This window comes from Mercenaria mercenaria, chromosome 9 (genome assembly GCF_021730395.1).
Source record: "Mercenaria mercenaria strain notata chromosome 9, MADL_Memer_1, whole genome shotgun sequence".
Classification (NCBI taxonomy): Eukaryota; Metazoa; Mollusca; class Bivalvia; order Venerida; family Veneridae; genus Mercenaria; species Mercenaria mercenaria.
The window spans coordinates 36,809,099-36,832,172 of NC_069369.1; the positions used below are offsets into that span (position 1 = coordinate 36,809,099).

Here is a 23,074-nt window from a genome sequence, read left to right on the forward strand (position 1 = left end):
AACTTATGCTACAGATAAGGCGAAGCTGAAAACGAAAAGAGGTTTCAGGTTTCATTATGAAGTGAGGAAAAACGTATTATATAGAATCTTCGAGGAGAAAAAGGGAAGAGTCGTTAAACAGATAGTAGTCCCAACACAGTTCAAGAGAAGTGTTATGACATTAGCTCATAAGTCAAACGTCAAGGGACACTTATCAGCTAAAGGGACAGTGGATGAAATCCGCACAAGTTTTCACTGGCCTGGTATAACAAATGAAGTAACAAGATTTTGCCGGGCATGTGATGTATGCCAGAAAGTTAAGACTGACTTGGCATCAAAGAGCAGTAACGGTAGACATGGTTTGCAAGAATATAGGCATCATGATAGAACAGAAAGAAACTGGAGACATTCTGATGACATACCAGAGTCATACAATTGTGATGACAGAGGATTGAACCGATATCATGAGAGGTCATCTATTAAGTATCTGAACAGAGGATCACGTTGGCATAACAGAAAGGGCATAGATAAAGATATTAACAGACGAGATGATAGGGGTTTTAAAGACTATGGCCCAAATAAATCTGAGCATAAGAAGTCATGGAGACAAACTGACATGAGAAATTATCTCGGAAAAGGGTTTATACGTAGGTCTGACAGAAGCTGTTGTGTAAAAGGAGGTTTTGGTGATAACAATTATTATGTCAACAGAAAAGATGACAAGTACTTTTACAATCACAGAAATAAATGAATATCATTAATGACGATAGTAAAATAAAAAGGTCAGGAGATGAACTTTGTATGATGTTCTTGAAATCATATACTTTATGTTGAGTCTTTTAGAGATGTTTGATCTTTGATACTAATTTAATAAGTATATTACTGATGTATGTTAATGATAGCAGTGATACATGATTTGTAAAAATCGAGAAAAAGTAAGAAGAAAAGGAGATTTTGTATACAAATTATTCCTTAAGTGTTTGAAAAACTGAAAGTATTTTCTTGAGAAGGGGGCTATTGTCAGAATAATTTGTATATTTGATGTATTGCTAACATATAAGCACAGATAGTGTTCGACTCCCTTTTCATGCTATCTTTGTTATAATTATTGTTGAATTGCTGTTAATAATAGACTTTGGGTCATTTCTGACTCATTTGGGTTCATTATATGGATAGTCTCACCAGCTATACGTTTTAACAAAAGACATTCTACATCGTTTGTCAGCTTGTCTAAGACATAGTCACCTTAGCGATTGGACCCAAAAACATTGTTCAAGATACTAAAGGCGTAGGCACTTCCCTGGGTCATATAACTCGTATCCTGACTGTGTTAATGACTACAGAAACAAAATCATTTTATAAATTTATTACAACCCATGAATAAATTAATTAAAACAGCAACATTGCTATCTTTCAAAAGTAAGATATGAATATTTAGAAGTTTGACACGTTAAGTAATTCCAATTAATATCTTAAAAATCAGCTTGAGTTGTGCGAATCACTTTATCTAAGGGAAATTATCTCAAAAATAGGCACACCATATGCGTAGGAGCAGGGCCATGGGGGATGCCCCCACCCCATCCCAATGTTGAGGTGGGGGTGCATATGGTTTGCCTCCCCCATACATTTTGACAAAAAAAAACACCTTATTTTTCTCAGAAAAAAAGCAGATAAGGGATGAAAAGCCAATTTGGGACAGCATTTTGATGTACTGGTATGGGTTTGATTGGATTGTCAGTCTAAAGGAGGGGGAGGGGGTTATGGTTGTACGAAAGTTTTAAGGTATCAAAATTGTGATTTTCCCATAGTGACACCCATTTTGAAAACTTGTGTGAGGTCCTCTTTTTCAAATCATTCTAGCAAAATATCAAGCAAACGACCACACGACAATATATTTCCCAAATTTCTTAATATTTTCTGGAATTTAAGAGAAATCCGAGCTTAATCAAATTCTACATTGTACAACTACCTTATAGGAAGGTGTGACTTGATTTGGAAACTTACCTTTAACCTTTTGCTTCTAAAGATGAAAACGAGTTAAAAGGTACGTGTATAAAAGACGTTTTACAAATGTATTTTTGTTCCTGCAGTATAAACTACCAGTAATATCTATAAGCGAATAAAAACGTGCCTAATATTGAAATGATCTTAATACATATTAAGGAAGACTTTTTTCTCGCAATTCAACGTAAAATAAATCCTCGCGACACTTCGACATTATCACATTCTCATCCATCAGAGGTTCGTCAAAATCACGAGACGAACCAGGCAACCATGGTAGACCCCTGGTATGCGAGAATGCAGTATTAAGCCATGACCGTTATTAGAACTATTCTCCTTTTGATGCAGCTATGTCATTCAAAAACATTGCTTTAAAAAGAAGCATTGTTCACTATATAATATTCAGTTAATTTGATAATAGCTGATAGTGCGCGTCATATGTTTCCAAATATGGGCTTTCACTTCCTTCACCGTATCAGTCAATAATAAATAGATGAATAATAATAAGATTAAAGATAGAAAAGAGAAGGCATGACATAGATAACTACATAATTTAAATACGTTATATATACCTGGATCCATGGCAACAATTGCCGTGACGGTGATAGCACTAAATACAACACGATAAAGGAGTCCTTGCATTTTGGAAAATAAATTCTGTGTACTAAAACTCCCAGCAACATGCTCTTAAATAATGGTCTGCGCATATATGAATTACTGTTATTGTAAAGTAGGAGTTCCAAAACTTATTGCTCTGTCAGATAGAAACAAAATGCCAGTAACTTGCGTTGGATAGCTTTAAGGCCTAAAAAATTCTTTGTTTCCGGTAACATGCTCAAAAAAATTAGGGTAGGTAGGTCGGAATTTTTTTTTTTTTTGGGGGGGGGGGGGGGGGGGATTTCTTTTTTATTAAGTGGGACTTTTCAGAAATTATTTTTGTGTCAAAAAATGAATACAAATAAGGGGATTATATCTTTAGAGCATCAGTAAGTTGATATCTAACATCATTAACCGTGTTTAAAGCATATAAAGTGCCGTTTTGCAACTTTTTGTCAAAAAGTTGAAAAAAAAAATTCTCCAAGGCAACAAAAACATTTAGGGTCGGGCCAAAAATTTAGGGTAGGTCGGGATACCGGAAACAAACATTTTTTACGCCTAATGTAAAATTACCTGTCAATTTTGATTGAGGAAAACATCTCTTAATGCAACATTATACTAAAGTGACATTCATTTATCATTTTAGATATCTTTATTAATTCTTATTTTAATGATTATATATTTCTTTTGACATAGAGAAAATATTATGCCATTCCCACGACCTATTCATCTAGTAAGTCGAGGTCACGACTCCCTAATTCGTTCCCGCGATCAAACCGCGTCTGCAATTTTCACTGTTTGCCTTGTTCTCAGTGCTTCCGAGGGATCTACTTTTCAGATTATAAATCCACACATGTTACCCCTATGCCACCATTTAAAGGCGACCAGTTAATTAAAATACCTGCGTCATAGAAATTAATGAAATACCTCGACCTTGACTTTTAGCGCAAATATGGAGATCAGATGGAGATTAGAGAATAACTAACAGGACATCTAAAATTGTCAATTTAGTTTCAATACAGAAACAGTTTATGTATATTGAATGATGCAAATTTTCTGTAAGGAGTACACACCTTTTATGAATTAACATGTTCCATGATCTTGAGAAGTTATGACTCTCTTTTTTTCAAACCGTATGGTCAAGTGACTTTTAGCATATCTCTTAATTGGTCACCAGAGCTCAGACCATCTGAATGATTGGAACGATTAATCTATAGAACTGTGCAAATCATTTTATTTTATCAACCCTTTGATCAGGGTAGTACTTTTTACTTGTATTGTTCAAATTGTATACGCAGCGCCAGTATTCGTCAACGTTTTCAAAATTCAGCAGATATCCTGTGTACAAATACTATTAAAGCTCGCGCAAAAAGCCTTAACAAATATTTAAAGAAACTGTATCATTTTTTCTTGCATTGTATCTAATCTTTTTCGCCGATTTAACCTTTTTGTTTAAATTTCATCATTTATCTTCCTCTTCCTTTTACGTTAATGTTTAACATAAGTTAACACAAGTTATCCCAGTGAATATACCTTGTGCTGTGGATATACTATGGATCTCGTAAAAGGGTGCACATGTGCTTTCTCTGGATGTTCCGCATTCGAGGACGTGCTCGAACTAGCACCGTGTCCGCCTCCAGCTTTCTACAGTGAATTCGCCGGATACGCTCTCAGTGTAGCTCTTTGCCTGTCCGAGGTATGTAAAATTGCAGTGAGGTGTATGACAACATTTCCAACATATGACTCATCGCAGATCATACAAAATATTTGTTTTCCGACGCCGCCGACAACTACAACAACAGTAACAACAACAGCCTATAACAACATCAACAACAACATTGCCTTTATCAACAACAACAACAACAAAATTTATAGATACACCGTCTAATTTCACGGAAACGTCGTCTGCATCATCCACGACAAGGTCGACTCTGACAACTTCAACTGCATTTTTCATAACGAGGCCCGTTATACCACTAGAGTCCAATTTCGGATGGATATTAATTCTGATTGGAGCTTTAGCTGTCGTCTTCGCCGTCACCATCGCCATGTTAGTAGATATTGGATTAATAAATAATTGCATACAAACATATAGTGTCATATGGCCAAAGAAGATCACGATTAATTTTCGGTTGGTCGGTCGATAGTCGGAGTGTATGTCTCAAGATATTTTCCATTATTTTGATGTGTAGGCACGAGTTATACGAGGGCACTCCCAGGTGGCGAATCGATGAATCCTGTTGAATCTGGGGCCAGTAGGTCAAAGGTCTGCCTGCTTGGGCATAAAAACGTAAAATTTTAGAAGCTAAAATATTTTAGTTGTTGTTGATATCACTCATTATGGCATACTGTATTTTAAGGAGAAAATGGGTATATTTCTTTGCTCATGCCGGTCGGCCGGTCCGTTGTGTGGCCGGTTTGAAGCCTTGACCTATAATCAATAGACCTGTCTGCGAGTTGATTGTTAGTACGTCACAAGTCATGCGAGAATGTTTAATGCCGATAAAAAACATTGCGAACGTGTGCCTAAAACTCATAACTCGGCGATAAATGTTTATTTTCATAAAACTCGTTTGCGTACCATCTCGTCTTAAGACTGACTGAAGCTACACAAAAGCTTGTTCTTATTTTAAAGTAAAGGAAGTTAAATATACCCGCTTTCATAAAATAACTTCCGATATAACTCAAAGATTACACTATATCTATATTTCAGCGTGGTTATCAAGCGAAGATGCACAGCTAGGCTATACCAGGTAAAATGTCAACCTCCTGTACATCGTTCCCCTCCGTCAGAAATATCTTGTTACTGCTGATTGTCAACTTGAAAAAAAAACATACGACCTGAAATAATAGATACAGTGAAACCCTTTTTACCGGAAGCCCCTCAACACTGAACAAATTTTGCAATCCCGAAATTTGGCCTTCTTATTTTATTTGAAAAATACCCCCGTAAACCAGCACCTCTCTATTCCGAAAAAACGAACATTTTATCAACGCAAAATTACCTATTAAAACCGAATAATTTTAAAGTTACCAGACTATTGGCATTTGCCTTTTATTATTTGATTACAATAATATATTCTATTTGGTGGCATATGTCCGTAAAATCTTTAATAGTGTTGCTTCACATAGTAACTAAACAAAATCAGAATTCAAAATGAATCAGGTTACTAGGTAATTTTATAACTTTTCATGTCGCGTAGAACATACTCTACTGCCAAGACGCCTCTAAAACGAAAACCCTTTTCACCGAACTTTTTCTCTGGTTCGGAGGCTGTTCGATTTAAAGGTGGTTGCACTGCATTTTTTATTTTTTTTAGATTTATCTTGTTACCTACACAATACATCTCGTAATACATATATGCATATATTTGGACAAAGTACTAACAGAAATTATAATTAACCGTAAGTCTCTCGTAATGCACTAGTACTTGTGTTTCATGTTATCTTTTTATGGTGCGGGTGGGAGTGGCGAATTATAGATCATATGGTGACTTTCCAAATTTTGGTGGTGGCGGAAGACACATGGTGCCCATCTGTTAACTATTTCATCACAAATGGGCACCAGGGTAGAACCAACGACCTTCTGTATGCCAGTTGGATGGCTTCCACACATGAAATTGAACGCCATCAGCGAGGCTCGAACCCACATCGGTGAGAGGCAAACGAGTGACCTACCCCCAACCCCAACCCCCATCCACTCCCTTTCGTGTTATTTGATCGCCATACAAAATGTAGTAAAAATATAATGCTTCCGAAATATTGTGACAGAAGAAAGATTTAGAATGTTCTTTTAAGAAGAAATGTCCTCTTATTCCTGCTTTTTCTATTCATTTTACAGGTAGCGTCTCTTAGATGTTTTGGTACGATTTGCTTATGTATAGACGAAAATGGCGACCGGACAGGAATAGTTAGCGATGAAGACCATGGTCATTATATCGCTCATTTTGAGACTAAAACAGAAAATGTACGATTTAGCGCAAGAACAGGCGAATGTTTCACAACAGATGAAGTGCATGAGAGTGTCTTGAAACAAAACACTAAAAAGTTAAGCGTTCATTTTGCAGATAAAGCTGAGCTAGTATACACTAGTACAAAACATGTGTCAGATATCACTTTTAAAAGGGAAATTCAAGAAAATTTAGAAACAGGTAAAAGTCATTCAAGTCTGACGCAGACAGAACCATTATATGAGGACAAACTTAAAGGAAACGTGAGATTAAGTGATGGTGATGATGATGATGATGATGATAATGAAGAAAGAGAAGAAAAAGAAGGAGATGATGATGATGATGATGATGATGATGGTGATGAAGAAGATTATGATGATGATGATGATGATGAAGATGATGATGATGATGATGGTGATGATGACGACGAGTATGAAGAAGAAGATGATAATGGTGATTATTATTATAATTATCATGATGACCATGACAACGACAAAGATAATAATGATGACGATGGTCGTGATGATGTTGTTGTTGATTGTGATGATGATGATTAGGAGGAGGAGGAGGAGAAAGTTCAAGAAGACTCAAAACATGTGAAAGTTTCATATAAACCCTATACATGTTTACATTTTTACGTATAAAGTGATTTCTATTGATGAAAAGGTAAAAGGAAATACTTATGGAAACATGTGCGTTTCTGATCCAAAGACATCGTTCCACACACCTAGACAGGCATCATTTTCATGTGAAATAATGATGATACAGAGTGTGTCGCGGAAATTTAAGTCATACTATAAACCACTACAATTGGGGGTCTGTTATGCATACTGTTTTGGTTGACTGAGAATATTGTTCTTGATTCAAACATGACTCCACTTTTCTTTTGATGTTCTTCGAAATAGTGTAAGTTGCAAAAGGGATCTGGTGTATTTTGCAGCCGCTGGAGGTGTCTCAGTTTCATATATAATAAAGAAATCGAGCTATCTAGTGGATTTATGCGTTGTGAAAATGCCAAGTATGAACGCAGGACCCGGCCCAACAACTAAGACGTGTTTATACGACGTGAAACTGAAATTCCTGTTCACAAAATCATTGGAATATGAACAGAACTGAACAGAATTTTATTATAGACTTGTACATGGTGCTTGTTATGTCTTATTTGGAATCGTTATTATATGCAGTGATTATGGTTATACATGGCGATCTTTTTGTTAACTGCAGTATTGAATGGCCTGCTGAAGAAAGGGTCAGGGCAGTTATATTTTATTCATATTGCAAACGAAGTCTTGACCAGGCTCAACTTCTTACATGAGTTCGTTTCTACGTGACGATGCAGTTGGTCCAATTTAGTGCGTGTTTATTACAGTGTCACCCATTTTGAAGGATTTATGTGACACCTTTGCGTTGTGCACTTTCTGTTCCCTGAATCGTATTATTTAACCCTTAACCTGCTTAATTCCTATAATGAACTTGGTCATCTTTCAGTCTGGACAGTACCATTAACTGTAAAAAGCGGTGCTTACCAAAAGGATACTGACTGAATGGCGAGCAATACAGACCTTGTTCAGCCTGCACGAATGTACAAGGATGATCATGATCTACACTGGTCGCAAAGGCAGAATCGGTTGTGTCCATTAAGGTTAATCCCAGGCACCAGGAGGACAGTTATCAGTACTCGTTATTTTCCCATTACCCGTTATTTACCTAACTAGCGGCTCACCTACAACAGATCACAGTGTGATTCGTACGTTTAAATACGTTCCTGGCATAAAAGGTGACATAGATGTTTTTGTATACAAATACGTGCCCAAGTAACAATTAATACGTGCCCACGTATTATTAGTATGAAAAACACCTGCGCATATATACTACGTGCGCACGTACTAGTATAAAAACATATGCGCACGTATTAAATAATACGTGCGCACGTAATTGCTATAACGTGCACAAGTAATAAGTTATACGTGCGCAGATGTTTTAATATCAGTACGTGCATAGATGTTTTTCTAACTTTTACGCGCGCACGTATTAGGTAATACGTGCACACGTAATAAGTTATACACGCGCAGATCGAGGACTCAGGGCGAAACTATTGTAACTGTATTTAGATAAAGAACAAGATACAATAGTTTCGCGCTGAGCCCACCAGATGTTTTTTTCTACTAATTTGTATACGTATAGTATAGTATAGTATAAGTATAAAAACTCTATGTCACCTCTGTGCCACCGTACGTTCCTAGGGCGAATACCTTAACACTAGATCACAGTATGCTGTGTACATGCCTAACAAAAAAACTCTTTTGAAATGGAAGTATTATTAAAACATGCTGCCGATGACTTAACATATCTAGAGCAGACGCAGCGGTCTAGTGGTAACACTGTTTGACTACGAAACCAGAGGTCGTGAGTTCGAGCCCCCACTTCTCCAACAAAAAATTACTAACTTTGGGATAAGAGTCCCGTGTATAGGTGCTTTACACCTGGCATGTTAAAGAACCAGGGAAGGTTCTGGAATTGGAGCGTCTTCTGTATCTTGCTCTATCCTCCTACTAACTTTACTAACAGTCTTCTGGAGGAATCGCCTATATGGGCGGCTATAACAAACTTATATACACACACTTAACAAATCTGTTCGCAATCACTTGAAGAGACCTGAAAACGTGTTACGGCACATTGACTATAAGGTGACAATGTTTTTCATATTGTTTATTCTTTCTTGATATTTCAACTGCCGAGCAAAGTGAAGTACGTCAGCTAAAGTGCAACTGTATTCGATAGAAATCATTTCATTAATTTATATTATATATTAAAAATCAAAATTATTGATATAGCAGTTTAGCAAATACGACGCTGATTTTAACTTCTTGTACATTTGTTATCCAAAAACTAATAAGAAACTACGGGAGATTTAATATTTGTGAGTGTTGAGGTGAGTGTGGTTTGCAACGTGTACCAAAATAAAAGGTGAGAGCCATTTACAGTTAATGCTACAAAATGATTTTTGCCTATACTTCATTGTTTTGACCTTACGGTTCCTGTATAAATACGTTTCAGTTTAATGTCATTTGAGGTATCACAGTAGTAAATATACTGCTTATATAATAAAGCAGCTGGAGCTTATCAGATAATAGAGGAAAGTAAAATACTTATCATTCTTTCAAAGATTAAATGAAATTTTCATGTTTTATGCAAGTCAGTTGCTGTTTTTATTTCATAGGGGATCTGTACTTAACAATTCGACAGTTTTTTCAAGGATTTTTTTTGCAGTTTTAAATGTAAAAAATATATATTAAATAGGCATTCACACCCATATTTTTGCTGTCAGTTTGAACGACAACCATCATAACTTCAGTTCAGAATAAGTTTCATGCCCAGAATAAGTTTCTGTTAAGGAAGGGGGTCTTATACCTCATTAAAGTTCCATTATACAAGCGATCTGATGACGAAAACGACAATAACAGAAATAACATGAAATAAAATAAAAACCATTCTGAGTTTACAATCTATTTACTTTCGGTCTCTAACATATAACCATCATCCGTTCATTACATGTCCTACGGCTTTTTCTGGTGTACACGTCATTTCGCACCTCTCGCGGGACTGGAAGGCATTTTCTCCGAACTTGTAATATTCTCCGGGACAGTCATGAATGTGTACGCATGTATCGGAAATCGAATCGTATGTCCAGATATCGAAAGTCTCAAAACAGAATGTTTGCTCAACATATTTCTTCAGGCAAACTGAAACAAATTTACGTATTTTTAAGTAATGCAAGTTTTAACAACAGTCAGCTATAATAAGCCAGAGTCCGGCATAAAGATATAAAATCATTTTATGAACTAATCTAATGGGAACCCATGAGTAAATTTGTTAAAACGGCAACATTGCTATCTTTCTAAAGATAAGATATGATATTAAAAAGTTTGACACCTTAAATAATTCGAAATAATGTCGTAAAATCAGCTTGAACTGTGCAAATCACCTTATTTAAGGCAAAACATCTCAAAAACAAGCACGCGGAACTATACATTTTATTTCACCATATTACTGACCATAATTATGTTTATATACGACAGTGAGAAGTTTCATTAAAATCTACATTGAAATTTCTATTTGCAAAATGTTATCAAAATTATGGTTTTCCCATAGACTCCCATTATGCAAATTTGTGTGAGGTCCTTTTTTTCATATCGTTCCAGCAAAAAAAGAAAAAAAATCAAGCACAAGACCCTATGTTATTTATTTGCCAAATTTTCTTAATATTTTCTGAAATTAAAAAAAATCCGAGCTTAATCAAATTCAACATTGTAGAAAAGAAAAAATCCGAACATACAGAACTACCTTATAGGAAGATGCGTTTTGATGTGGAAACTTTCCTAACTCTTAGAAACTTATCCTCTAATTTTTTTGCTTAGACGAAAACGAGTTTAAAAAAACATGACTGTATATAACACGTTTTACAAATGCATTTTTGTACCTGCAGTATAAACTACCAGTCATATCTATAAGCGCATAAAGACTTACCTAATATTGAAATGATCTTAAATAAATAATACATATTAAGGAAGACTTTTTTCTCACAATTCAATGTAAAATGTAAAATAAATCCTCGCGACACTTCGACATTATTACATTCTCATCCATCAAATGTTCGTCAAAATCACGAGACGAACAAGGCAACCAGGGTAGTCCCCTGATATGCGAGAATGCATTATTAAGCCATGGCTGTTATTAGAAGAACTTTCCATTAACATTCTATTTTCCTTTTGATTTCAAAAACATTGCTATGAAAAGATGCATTGTTCACTAAATAATATTCAGTTAATTTGATAATAGCTAATAGTGTGCGTCATATATATTTTTCAAAATATGGGCTTCCACTTCCTTCACCATATCAGCCAATGATAAATAGATGAATAACAATAAGAAAAAAAAGACAGAAAAGAAAAGATAACTACAGAATTTAAATACGTTATATATACCTGGATCCATAGCAAGAATTGCCGTGACGGTGACAGCACTAAATACAACACGATAAAAAAGTCCTTGCATTTTGGAAAATAAATTCTGTCTACTAAAAGACACAGCAACATGCTCTTATATAATGGTCTGCGCATATATTATATATGATTACTGTTATTGCAAAGTAGGAGTTCCAAAACTTATTGGTCTGTCAGATAGAAACAAAATGCCAGTAATTTGCGTTGGATATACATGCATATTCAGCTTTAATGTAAATTACCTGTCAATTTTGAATGAGGAAAACATCTCTTAATGCAACAGATGCTAAAGCGATATTCATTTATCATTTAGATATTTTTATTCAATCATATTTTATTGCTTATATATTTAAATCAAGCATACGCAAAACAGAATCAAAAATAATGAATTCATGCAATAATGATGATAATAATAATGATAATTATGATGATGATGATGGTGGTGGTGGTGATGGTGATGGTGATGATGATGATGATGATAAAAATAATGATGAAGATGATCAGGATGATGATGATGATGATGAAAATAGAAGAAGAAGTAAAGTTTAAACGTATTCTGTTCAAGGTAAAAGTTTAAATTTGTTCATATTTTCCTTCAATATTTCTTTTAGACGGACACAATTTTGCGTGTATTTGAAACCAGATTTAAACTTCCTCTTTTTAAGTAGAATTATTTACACGCATCGTATTCACTACTGTCGTATTAAGTGAATGCACAAGTATATATTTTGTAGTGTATGAACATAAATATAGAGATATGGATTCCTTAAAAGAGTGTTCATGTGCGCCGTTTGCTGGATGTTCTTACGAGGAAGTGCTCGAACAAGCACCGTGTCCGCCCCCATTCTTCTATAGTAGATTCGCCGCGTACGCTATTGTTCAATCCCTTTGCAGTCCTCAGATCTGTAAAATTGCCAAGAGGTGTATGACAACATTACCAACAAATGACTCACAACAGATCATACAGAGTATCTGTTTCCCGACTACGCCGACATTCTCGACAACGCCGAAAACAACAATAAAAACACCACTAACAGCAACAGCATCAATAACAGCAACTACAACAACTAATATTATAACAACAACGACGACGGCGATGATGCCAACAATACCACATACAACACCTGTGCCACCTCCACCGTGTTTCAGTTCAGGTTGCTTGATCGCACTGATTGTGACTTTAGTCCTCGTTTTCATCATAACTACTTGCATCGTTACGTGAGTAAATTTACAACATTTATGAAAATCAGACAAATCACACTTTTTTGGTGTGGGTTCAATCCCCGGCCGTGTCATGCCAAAAGACGTGAAAAATAGTACTAGTAGCTCCCTTGCTTGGCGCTCAGCATTAAACGGAAACTGGCCTCTTCTCTCATACCCTCGTGGCGATGGATTCCATCAGGAATCAGGTGTCGAGAGTGATTAATATAAGTTGTAGAACTTGTTCCACAATCGACCTAAAATAAATTAGTATAGACTATATGCCATGTAACCCACGAGAAATAAGGAATAGCTTAAGTACCCAATATTTTGACAGTGATATATACACTCAGTAAATTATGGTACTATAATAATTATGTCAGGTAAGTAAATATTTTCCTGGTTTATTCAACTGTCTCGTTTTTTTTATAATCAGAAAAAAATATCTTCCTGTTACCAATACAAAACGCAGAAGATATCGATTAAATGTAGTAAAGTTTATATTTTGTGCCTGATCATACACAAGATAGATGCACGTATAAGTATGGGTAACATGATCCATGGATTGCAGGTGCATTGTTTTACCTTCTCAAGTTATCTGGTAAATGAGATCACATTATCTCTTTCAGTTTGGTTGTGAAGTATAAACGCAACGGCAAATTTCAGGTGAGGAACTCTTTTGCTGCTAAGACTATCAAAAACATGTCAACTTAAAAGCAGTTTTACTGATACATGTAGAATGATATAATTAACACTTGACAATATGTTACAGCTCGTCTGAATAATTCTGACCTGCGGCCGGGTAGCCTTACTCGTTTTGCTCATCGGGATGACTTGTTTTATGATCTGATATTTTATAGTTGTCATCCCTCTATGCTCTAACTGACGGGACAGCGACAGTCAAAAGTTATCACGCTGTCCTGCAACGTCCTATTATTTGGACTTACTTGTGGGATCTTCCCCCGCATTTTAAATGCTTACCTAACATCCACATAAAGTCCCCCGCACATCCTCATAAAGACCCCGCACATCCACATAAAGGTTGAAAATTCATATGAGTCAAAATTTCAACGTTAAACAATATAACAAGGATTTTATTTTTCAGTTGGGTCATTTTTGCCGTCACCAGCTGAGAATGAAGATAGATAATCAACTGAATTTCCTTACTGATTTGATAATAAATTCGAAAAAGTTCATGCCTATTTTATTAGGGATGGCAACGAATAGCATTTTTAGTATCCGGTCAACCTTCCGAACGAATATTCGTTCATAAAATGATCAACAAATCAACTCAAAATCCTATTCGTACGAGTTAATCATTCCCTTAATAATCAGCGACATGCATGAATTCTACGTTCGTTTACACCGGAAGGAAGTGATTAAGATATTGACGAATTAAGACTGACAAATCGTTCCCATTGCTTGTTCATCTTTTGGAATATAGAACTTCCTATCGGGTGATCGCGTGAAATACATCAAACGACAGGAGGCATTCCTAACATTTTGACAGTAGACTCGCGTATAAGAATGAACAATATCTTCAATCAAATGAAGTATATTCGACTGCTGGGTTGGAGGAGTCTAATAACTTAATAAGGATAATATAAAAAGAAATATTTGGCTTAACTATACTATTTGTCTAAATATTAAGTACTAATTTAAAAAATAAAATGTTAACCATATGAAATAAATTTATTTGTCATATCAATTAGATAATCCGATTTACGTCAAAAAATATGCATCACATTTGACTTGTTTTCTATACTTTTCGGCAATTTTCTTTACTCAAATACCATATTGTCGCCGTAACTTTTAACATAAAAAGATCGACTTCTAGGAGTCAGTTTTTTAACGGTATAAAGATTTATGATCATGCAGGCACCACACTGAGAGTAAACAACAACAAGGTCTACATTTCTGAAGACTTTTCTCTAGCTGTACTTGTTGAGCGTCAAAAAAATACACACCTGTGCCATGTGAGTGCCGTTTTGAAACCCCTTACTATCTTTAAAAACGAGTCATTCTTTAAATATAACAAATTAAGGCTTGGAATTTGAACTGGTTATTGTAGGAAGACATGACTATATGACACTGCATCACAAATTAATACATTTGGAGTATTTACTGAGTATTTTACGCGTTTTCTTGACATTTGACATTTTTGAGTCAAACGTTTACGTTTAACTTGCCGTATTTTGTTTATTTCAAGAGGAAATGTTGTGACACTCACAGAACATAGTCATCAATTATTCATCAGGGCGCAGATATCTTTCATTTTACAAAAAGTTTTGAATTACCGGAGATACAATAAGAAATACTTACACCACCGCGCCTCCAAAATCGCTTATCAAGCGCTGTATGTGCGAGTGCCGCCTGTACTTGGGAGCGCCGGTACCAGGGTGTGCATCTTTTATCGACTTTGATTGAAATCCGAGTCTTTGCTGTCTGATGATTTTTTATTACACGCGGTTCGCACCTACGGAAAACAATGTGACATCAATTAGAGACCCTTAAAATTTTCTAAAGGTAAGCAATTAGCGGTTATAACTACAGGGTATATTGTCATCACCATAGCAATGTACAATCTCGCCACGCTAATATACAAAATGACACGTCTGACCTGGAACAACTGATACGGTATTAGACCTTCCTGGTCTGACAGAGACAGAAGCCATTTTCGCTCGAATTTATAAAGAAAGCGGGTTTTGGCAAATTAGATCATTGGTCATTTCATTAGGTTTTTATCTATTTTTCATGATTTTATATTTTTTCCGAATATTCGAATAGTGAAACAGTATTCGAATATTCGTGAAATGAACGAATATTCGTATATTCGTTGCCATCCCTACTATTTTTATTAAGTTACGCATTCTTTAATCTTAATAATGTTCTTCAATTTTCAAAAGCTCATGTATATACTAATTCCTTCAATTATTTTAGATACCCCAGTATACATTGCTCAAAAGATAGCGCTCGCTAGCCGATAAAACTCATTGTCTATTTCGGCGAATGGTAATCACAATTCAATGAAAAGTTGTTTTTTTTTTGTATTGACTTTACTTTGTTGAATAGTGCCCAAAGTGACATGAACACTAAGCAGTGAGCAATGATCAGTGCAGATCATCATCATCACCACTATCATCATCATCATCATCATCATCATTATTTTGTTAGTATTATTATCATAACTATTTATTCATTCGATCTTTATTACAGATAGGAAAGTGGAAATCGTTCAGCCTTTTTAGATATAGAAGAAATACGGATCAAAAAGATTTATTCGTTCGAACAGAAAATAAAATGAAAGTTTGTTTTGACAATCCTAATTACAGTATGTGTTTTGAGACAATCGAAACTCACGAATTCCAAGAACGTGCAAGAATTTCTAACAAAACATCAGATGTTCAGGGATCCATTGTTGAAAGCAGAATTTCAAAAACTGAAGTCGAATTGCATAAGAAGTGGAAGGATGAAGGGTGTACTCTTGACACTATCATAACCGACCAGGTTAGGTCAGTTATTCTGGTTGAAAAGAAACCAGTCGAACAACACATGCAAGAAGAATTAAGTGGTTCTAGATCGAGCAGCATATTAAATGATAAAGAAACTGGTCTTAATGAAAACATGCTAGCAGACATTAGTGAGATTGGTTCAGCAAACACGGCGGTTTTGCATGAAGAACATGAAAAAACTGAAACAATTAATAATGAGACATTCAATGCACAGATAAAGCCCCTAGAGGAAGACAAAACAAAAGAGAATGTTAAAGACTGTGATGGTGATGATGGTGCGGAGACTATTCAAGGAAACCTCGAAACTATAGATAGGGAGACAGTTGGTACAGCAACGGAAACATTTGATGAAATTAGAAACAGTGTGGCAAATATTACAACAACGAAGATATTTGATGAACCTAGAGATAGTGTAACAATTGGTACAGCAAAGGAGATATCTGATGAAACTGGACATAGTTTGTCAAATGGAACAGCAAATGAGATATCTGATGAAACTACAGATAGTGTGTCAAATGGTACAGTAAAGGAGGTATCTGATGAAACTAGAAATAGTGAGACAAGTGCTACAGCAACAGATATATCCGATAAAACAGACGATACTGATACAACTTGTACGGACACGGAGGTATTTCATGATAATGTAACTAAAGAAGACATATGTGACAGCACTTTCAATATGCACGAATCGATAGCATAGGTACGTCAGACAGAAGGGGTTGTGGGAAACAAATATCAGTGAGATAAATAGAATTACTAAGAGATGTCTAATGAGAAAGAGGAAATTACTGCAAGTGAAGAAACGGTGTAAACTTAGTTTTCCAAACAGAAATTTTGCTTGCTGTGATAGAGGGAAACGGTCATTCGCTAAATTACAAAACGTGATATCACTATTGATAGAGAGAACGCTGTATAAAATGCTTGTTGTGTAAATAGTTTCTTTTGCCATTAAAATTCAATATAAAGGACAACATAAAGATATGTTTGGTTTTGTTTATTTTCTTTGGTTTTAAGTCATACCAGCACAAGTTTAGGTCATATAACAACGTTTGAGTTCTTGATGACGGAGGAAGACTCCTAGGTGCACTTACGGTTCATAATGGCTACTCGATCGGTACCACACAGAGACCGGAGATGATAAGACTTTTCCGACAAGCAAAGGATGGTTGCGAAATTTCAGATACGAGTCTGGCACCTAGGCTGCATTCTAGTCGACCCCAGGGTAAATCAGATGAATGACTACCATCCTTCCTGAAATTGGGATTCTCAACAGTTTATATATTTAGATAAACCGTATAGACTTGTAGCAATATATAAAGATACAGGAAGCTAAAAGAAGGTGCTTAATCTTATAATGGAACGCCAAATGTACACAAGCTCAATTATTTTGACATTTTTGAAACCTTGAAATAAATTACTGCTCTCTCTCTCTCTCTCCCACTCTCTCCCTCTCTCCGTCTCTCTCTCTCTCTCTCTCTCTCATACGCCGCATAAATCATTTTGATGTTATCATGGTGCTATTTCAATATAAATCATTGTAAATTATTTAGTTTTCTCTAAATTTGGCATTCCATAATATTAGATATTAGTACAAACAATTATTTCTTCTAAAAATTATTGTCATGTCGAGTTGCTATGGCTTCCAGCTACTTCCAGCTATGTGCATTCGACGTTAATGTATTTCTGGCATTCACATTTATATGCATGTCAATTTTGTTCAAAGAGAACGTTTTTCGTACACCAGGTGTTTCAAAGTCTGCCCATGAAAATAATTGCACATGAAATTACGCAGTGAATTCAATAAAGGAAGGTAATCACAAACAATGGTCGTGTTTATGTTCTACTGTGTTAATAAAATATTAAAGCCTACAACAAAAACACAGGAAAAACTACAAGACTGCCGACTATTTCATGTTCATAAAAATGTGACGGTCAACGTTATATACTAAGCCATTACGGTCATTTAAACTTACGTTAACCATGATATCTATAACTCTATGATACCATGAAAGTTTCTGCATTTCTTGTACGTGCCTCTGGTAGAAACTTTGCATACTTCAGCCTGGTATTATATTGTGCTATAGCTGGCCCAAACTAATAAATTTATATGATGCGGAAAAAAATAATCCTGCATTTATCAAATACTTCCTAGTAATATATTACAAAACACAGCTATTCCTTCAAAACGTGTGAAAGTTGTGTTTTGTAATAAACAATGTGTTTTTGCTGCTGTTTCTGAAAACGTTGCTATTTTTCAATGCAAAAAAATAATAATAAAACATAAAAAAAGAAAATATGAAGATATTTTTTCAATATAACACAGCTGATAAACCTTTTGGTTTGCATGCCGACAGTAGTGAGAAATACTGCATACATGTATATATATAATCAAGTGCTCGGGTTTACAAAGTCCGTACAAATTATAAATTTAAGTCTGACATTGAAGCTCTGTCTTTGTATAGGTAAGAGGTTTTGATAACCGCGAAGCCCGGTTATCAAAATGTCTTACCTACTTCTTGGCAAATATGTGGGGGAGAAGAAATTTGACCTTCCTAATTAACCATGAAATTGCTGTTGTCAAACAAATTTGTGTAATATTTTCACACTTCACAATATCAGCAAATAAATGAGTCTGAAAAATGAATTATTGCCTTTATCACTTGATTGTGGTCTTATCATGACCTTCCCAATTAAACCTGTTAGTTAAAAAATACGAAATAAGAACCGGGTTCTTACTGAATTTTTGGGGAATTATGAAGAACGCACCATTAAGAAGCAGTTTGCCAATAACTTCACAGCTTTTCTTCCCTTTTAGTTTATATTTTGTAACATGTTTACATTAGTTTAAGCAAATAATCGGTCATAATATGCTAGTGTACGATTAAACATGGAAACATGACACCTTTGAGTGAAAAAAAAAACACACAAAAAAATAGATAACAAGGATCTTCGAAACGTTTTTTTTTTTTGTTTTTTTTTTGGTAATGAATAAGCTGTATCCACTTAAGTGATATCGTACTGTGTGATAACCTGTACAACTTCCTTATTAGCTTTACTTCCTAGTACAATGTAGTGACACTGGATTTCTCTGTCAAAAGTATGGATTCAATACAAAACTGTACATGCGCGCAGAAACACATCCTGTTTCTTACTGTACTATACAATATATACAATAGTAGGTGATCAAAAAAGGACTATGGTGGATGATTTCTGCCATGTCAAGTTGTCGGGTTTTCCGGTAGGGGCGAAGACATGACAACACGATAAATACAGAATGTCCCGTTCTCTCGAGATGTCGTGTCAGTGGGGCGAAGATAATTCGATAGTACGACTGCTCTACAAATAAAGGGCGCAAGACCTACCGACACGAAAATTAGACGAAAAGATCTGTCGAGTTCGCGACCTTTATTTGTCGTTATTTCGTGTAAAATCTGTTGACTTGTCGTATATATTGTGCATTCGCCCGTAAACACGACAACTCGGCAAATACATTAAACTTCGTGTTAGCGGAACGAAGACAAGAAAATACGGCAGACAAATAAAGGGCAACAGAACCGCATTTTATATGTTGTAAATAGTCTGTTTAGAAATATCCGCTTCACTCTTGAGATTTTCAATTTGATTATATGCAGATGTAAAGTTTTTTTAATTCAAGTCATTTTTATTCAGTATTCTCCCAGCCCCCTCTCCCATCCCCACTCTCCTCTACCCCCACTCACCGTCAATTCAACTCAATATGGCATAAATCAGCCACCATAACTATCGGGATTATAATACATTTAACAATATTTCATTTAAGTAGGAGATCAATGAAACATTAACACTGGCGAAAAATACGAAAATCGGACTACAAACAAAACGGATATGGCATTTTAGTGGAACGGCAGCCGTTTTTGACTCGACTGCTCTTAGCATTACCAAATGCGTTATTTATGTCAAATTATATTTGTTAAATGCCGAAAATAACAGAAAAGAATACAGAAAGAACAAATGATGGTGGTGCCACCGAAAACACATCCGGACAAAAGAAAACAGAAGAAACAAATAATGTTGTTAACAAAATATTAAAATGAAATATATCAAGAGAAAAGAAAATTGAAGAAAAAAAAATGATGCTGAAGAAACCAACTGAGAATACATTTGGAGAAAAGAAATCAGATGACACAAGTGATGCCTGTAAAACCGAGACAGAAAACACGTTGAATTCAAGGAAATGAATTTAGTGGAGGAGATATACAAGACAACACCCATGTTAGTGGCGACAAAACAATATAATACAATGTATATGGAATCGTTCTTCTTTCTTTTTTTCAGTGGAATGGGAAGGGACCTTATTTTTTATCCTGGAATATCTAATAGATAAAATACTTTCTCAATTTTAAACAGATTGATATATTGCGTAGCGAATTCATTTAACAGCCTAATTTGAAAGATTCAGTTGGTTTCAAAATAGTGATGGCCTGTTGGACCGAAAAACGAACTGAGAGCTCCGCTTGTACAATCAACAAATACAATTTAGCATCATACATGAGCTACAAAATAGTTCTTCCCATCTGCTTTAGTCACATAAAAGCCATTAGAATCGAAATGAATTGTAGCTGGGCAATGTTTTGATATATCTAAACGCTCCGAATCGGTTATACGCCGCGTATAATAATTTACTTGGGCTGAAGCACTGAATCACCAATCATACTCACTTTAAAAAGACTTTATAATTGATTTTGCATATTGCTAACTAACTGTGATGAACAATTAATTAAACATTTTTTGAAAATATCTATAAAATACAAAGACCAAGTATTATCTAATCATATTTAATCACCTATATATCAAGTAAGAAAATATGTAGATCTTTTAAAACAGGGGCGTAATTGCATAATCAGTTAGGGCCTATGCTAGAGTTGTGGTTCTTCCCCAGTAAACACCTGACGTCGTACCGACGTTGGTTAGACGTTGGATTTTGGTCGCGACGTCGGCGACCTGAATCCAACGTCTAACCAACGTCATAACCACGACGTCTAATAGACGTCAGACTTAGACGTCCAGGAGACGTTGGAATTAGGTTGGATAGAAAGTCTGTTGTTTAAATGTTTTCATTTATGAAATTAACTGGTGTAATTTTGCTATAATAGTTTAAAGATAGTTATGCCTGAACATACGCTTATAAATAATAGTTCATTAGCACATCAAACATTATCATTAATTATGTTATGTCGCATGAGATTGTCTATTTTCGGAAACGGATTTTTTTTTACCAATTTAAAACTGTTCAGGAAAAAATTGCATTCTATACACATGTATAAATTATTCTAAATTCACCTAAGGATCTTCTTCTACACATGTTGTTTAATAGCCATGCCTTCGCGAGATAAGCCTGCATCGGTTTACACAAGTCTTCCGGTAATTTGATATTTGTGGGATAAGATAGCAAGTTCATAAATACTTTACACAAAGGGATCCGCAACGTGAGTAGCAGATTTTTGAAAGTTGTACTTAGTTTAATAGTTATTCTTTTTAATGTCACGTATTCTTTCAAAGATTGATGCATTTTGTTTATTACTTTAAAAATCAATTGCGTTTAACATAAAACTTCATTACATTTTATGAGGTTATAGAGAATTATTTTAGAATTTAAAATATAACATGTTTGTTTTGCACGTAGCAATTATGTTCTTTAGTAATAGCTCTAGCATACTTGTATAAGTTTTCAAATTTTATGAAATGATGAAACTGTCAAATTTTATACATTTCAGATGGGAATTTTAGCGGAGTTGAAGAATCATGCAGACATGACTAAACTTGAAAGTTTCAATTACTGGATTACCTTTTTTGGATTTATGATATTAGACTTATGTCGCTATCATGTGAAATAAAGATGATAAAATACATGTGTTGATTACTTGTTTGATTGCAAATGCTGTTGAAAATTTGGTCAGATTTTGGTTGGAAAGTGGTTAGATTTTGGTTGGAAAATGGTAGGATTGCGACGTCTAGCCAACGTCGGGATCCGACGTCTAAACGGTTTGCAAATCCAACCAAAATCCAACGTTAATCCGACGTCGGGGTCTGACGTCTATACGACGTCTAACCGACGTCAAATGCCTACTGGGTCGGTACTACATACCACTTTTGAGCAGTGTGCATTTATACCACATGTCGTGTATAAGTAATTTTCAAAACTAAAGACGATTGGTTGTTTATATAACAGGGACATAGTTACACCAGAATTATAGTTCTTTTAAACTGTATGATGTTTTAAAAAAAGCGAACAGTTATCTGTTCATTTTAATATATAAAAAGGTCATTAAGTTATCTTCGACTTAATAAAATAGGCATGTTGTAATTCAGTTATTATTAGATCTAGATATTTGGTAATAGCAGTTGGTATCGGTATACTTAAATCATTTATGACAAATCTTTTCTTTTATGGTTGAAAATCTTATACAACTGACAAAGGAGTGAGACGGGCGTATGGACAAACAAATCGACAAGTTAACATTTCAAAGAGTATAAATTTTTTGTAACCTAGTACCATAGAATCCAGTCTTTGTCTAAGCACAACAGCTACCCACCCCTTGTTTTGACTCAAGTCCTATACATTTATATGTCAGCGTAAATTCAGGATAAATGCAATAAATAAACATTCCCCGAGTAATCCGAGGCTGTCTTTCTCCCAGATAAAGTTATTAATTATGTGCTTGTTTTCATCTTTCTTCAGATTACTTTTGTGTGTAGGCCTACTTAGTTTCAAATATATCTTGATGAATGCGTCCCCAAGTGATACTGGATCGGTGTGTGTGTATTTTTGCTAGATTAAAGGTGGTTAATCAGA

General features: G+C 35.1%; 2 protein-coding genes and 1 long non-coding RNA gene across 3 annotated transcripts in view; 2 read left to right on the forward strand and 1 right to left on the reverse strand.

Moving 5' to 3' along the window:
- The window catches only part of LOC123546966 (anti-sigma-I factor RsgI-like), a 33,818-nt gene extending 24,096 nt beyond the window's left edge, over window positions 1-9,722 (forward strand). Inside the window, exons 2-3 of the mRNA XM_053551224.1 lie at window positions 5,291-5,330; window positions 6,419-9,722. Of these exons, the coding sequence (XP_053407199.1) occupies window positions 5,291-5,330; window positions 6,419-7,084 (706 nt within the window). The 3' untranslated portion in view covers window positions 7,085-9,722. The remainder of the gene's footprint in view (window positions 1-5,290; window positions 5,331-6,418) is intronic.
- Window positions 9,723-10,018: 296 nt separating this feature from the next.
- Window positions 10,019-11,650, reverse strand: LOC123546967 (uncharacterized). The gene is made up of 2 exons (XR_006685567.2): window positions 11,513-11,650; window positions 10,019-10,270 (listed from the first exon to the last, which is right to left on the reverse strand). It is a non-coding gene; the product is annotated as an uncharacterized LOC123546967 (long non-coding RNA).
- A 578-nt stretch (window positions 11,651-12,228) lies between these two features.
- LOC123546965 (uncharacterized) lies at window positions 12,229-17,223 on the forward strand. The gene is made up of 3 exons (XM_045333660.2): window positions 12,229-12,748; window positions 13,360-13,396; window positions 15,947-17,223. Exons 1-3 carry the CDS (start codon window positions 12,288-12,290, stop codon window positions 16,940-16,942), a joined length of 1,494 nt encoding a protein of 497 aa, XP_045189595.2. The 5' UTR covers window positions 12,229-12,287; the 3' UTR covers window positions 16,943-17,223.
- Window positions 17,224-23,074: the final 5,851 nt, after the last annotated feature.

What these genes read in the sequence shown, in the direction of transcription:
- LOC123546965 (XM_045333660.2), top strand. Translation starts at nt 12,288, where the DNA reads ATGGATTCCTTAAAAGAGTGTTCATGTGCGCCGTTTGCTGGATGTTCT. An exon ending in ATAACTACTTGCATCGTTAC is followed by an intron (nt 12,749 to 13,359) that starts GTGAGTAAATTT and finishes TATCTCTTTCAG; the next exon opens with TTTGGTTGTGAAGTATAAAC. An exon ending in AACGCAACGGCAAATTTCAG is followed by an intron (nt 13,397 to 15,946) that starts GTGAGGAACTCT and finishes TCTTTATTACAG; the next exon opens with ATAGGAAAGTGGAAATCGTT.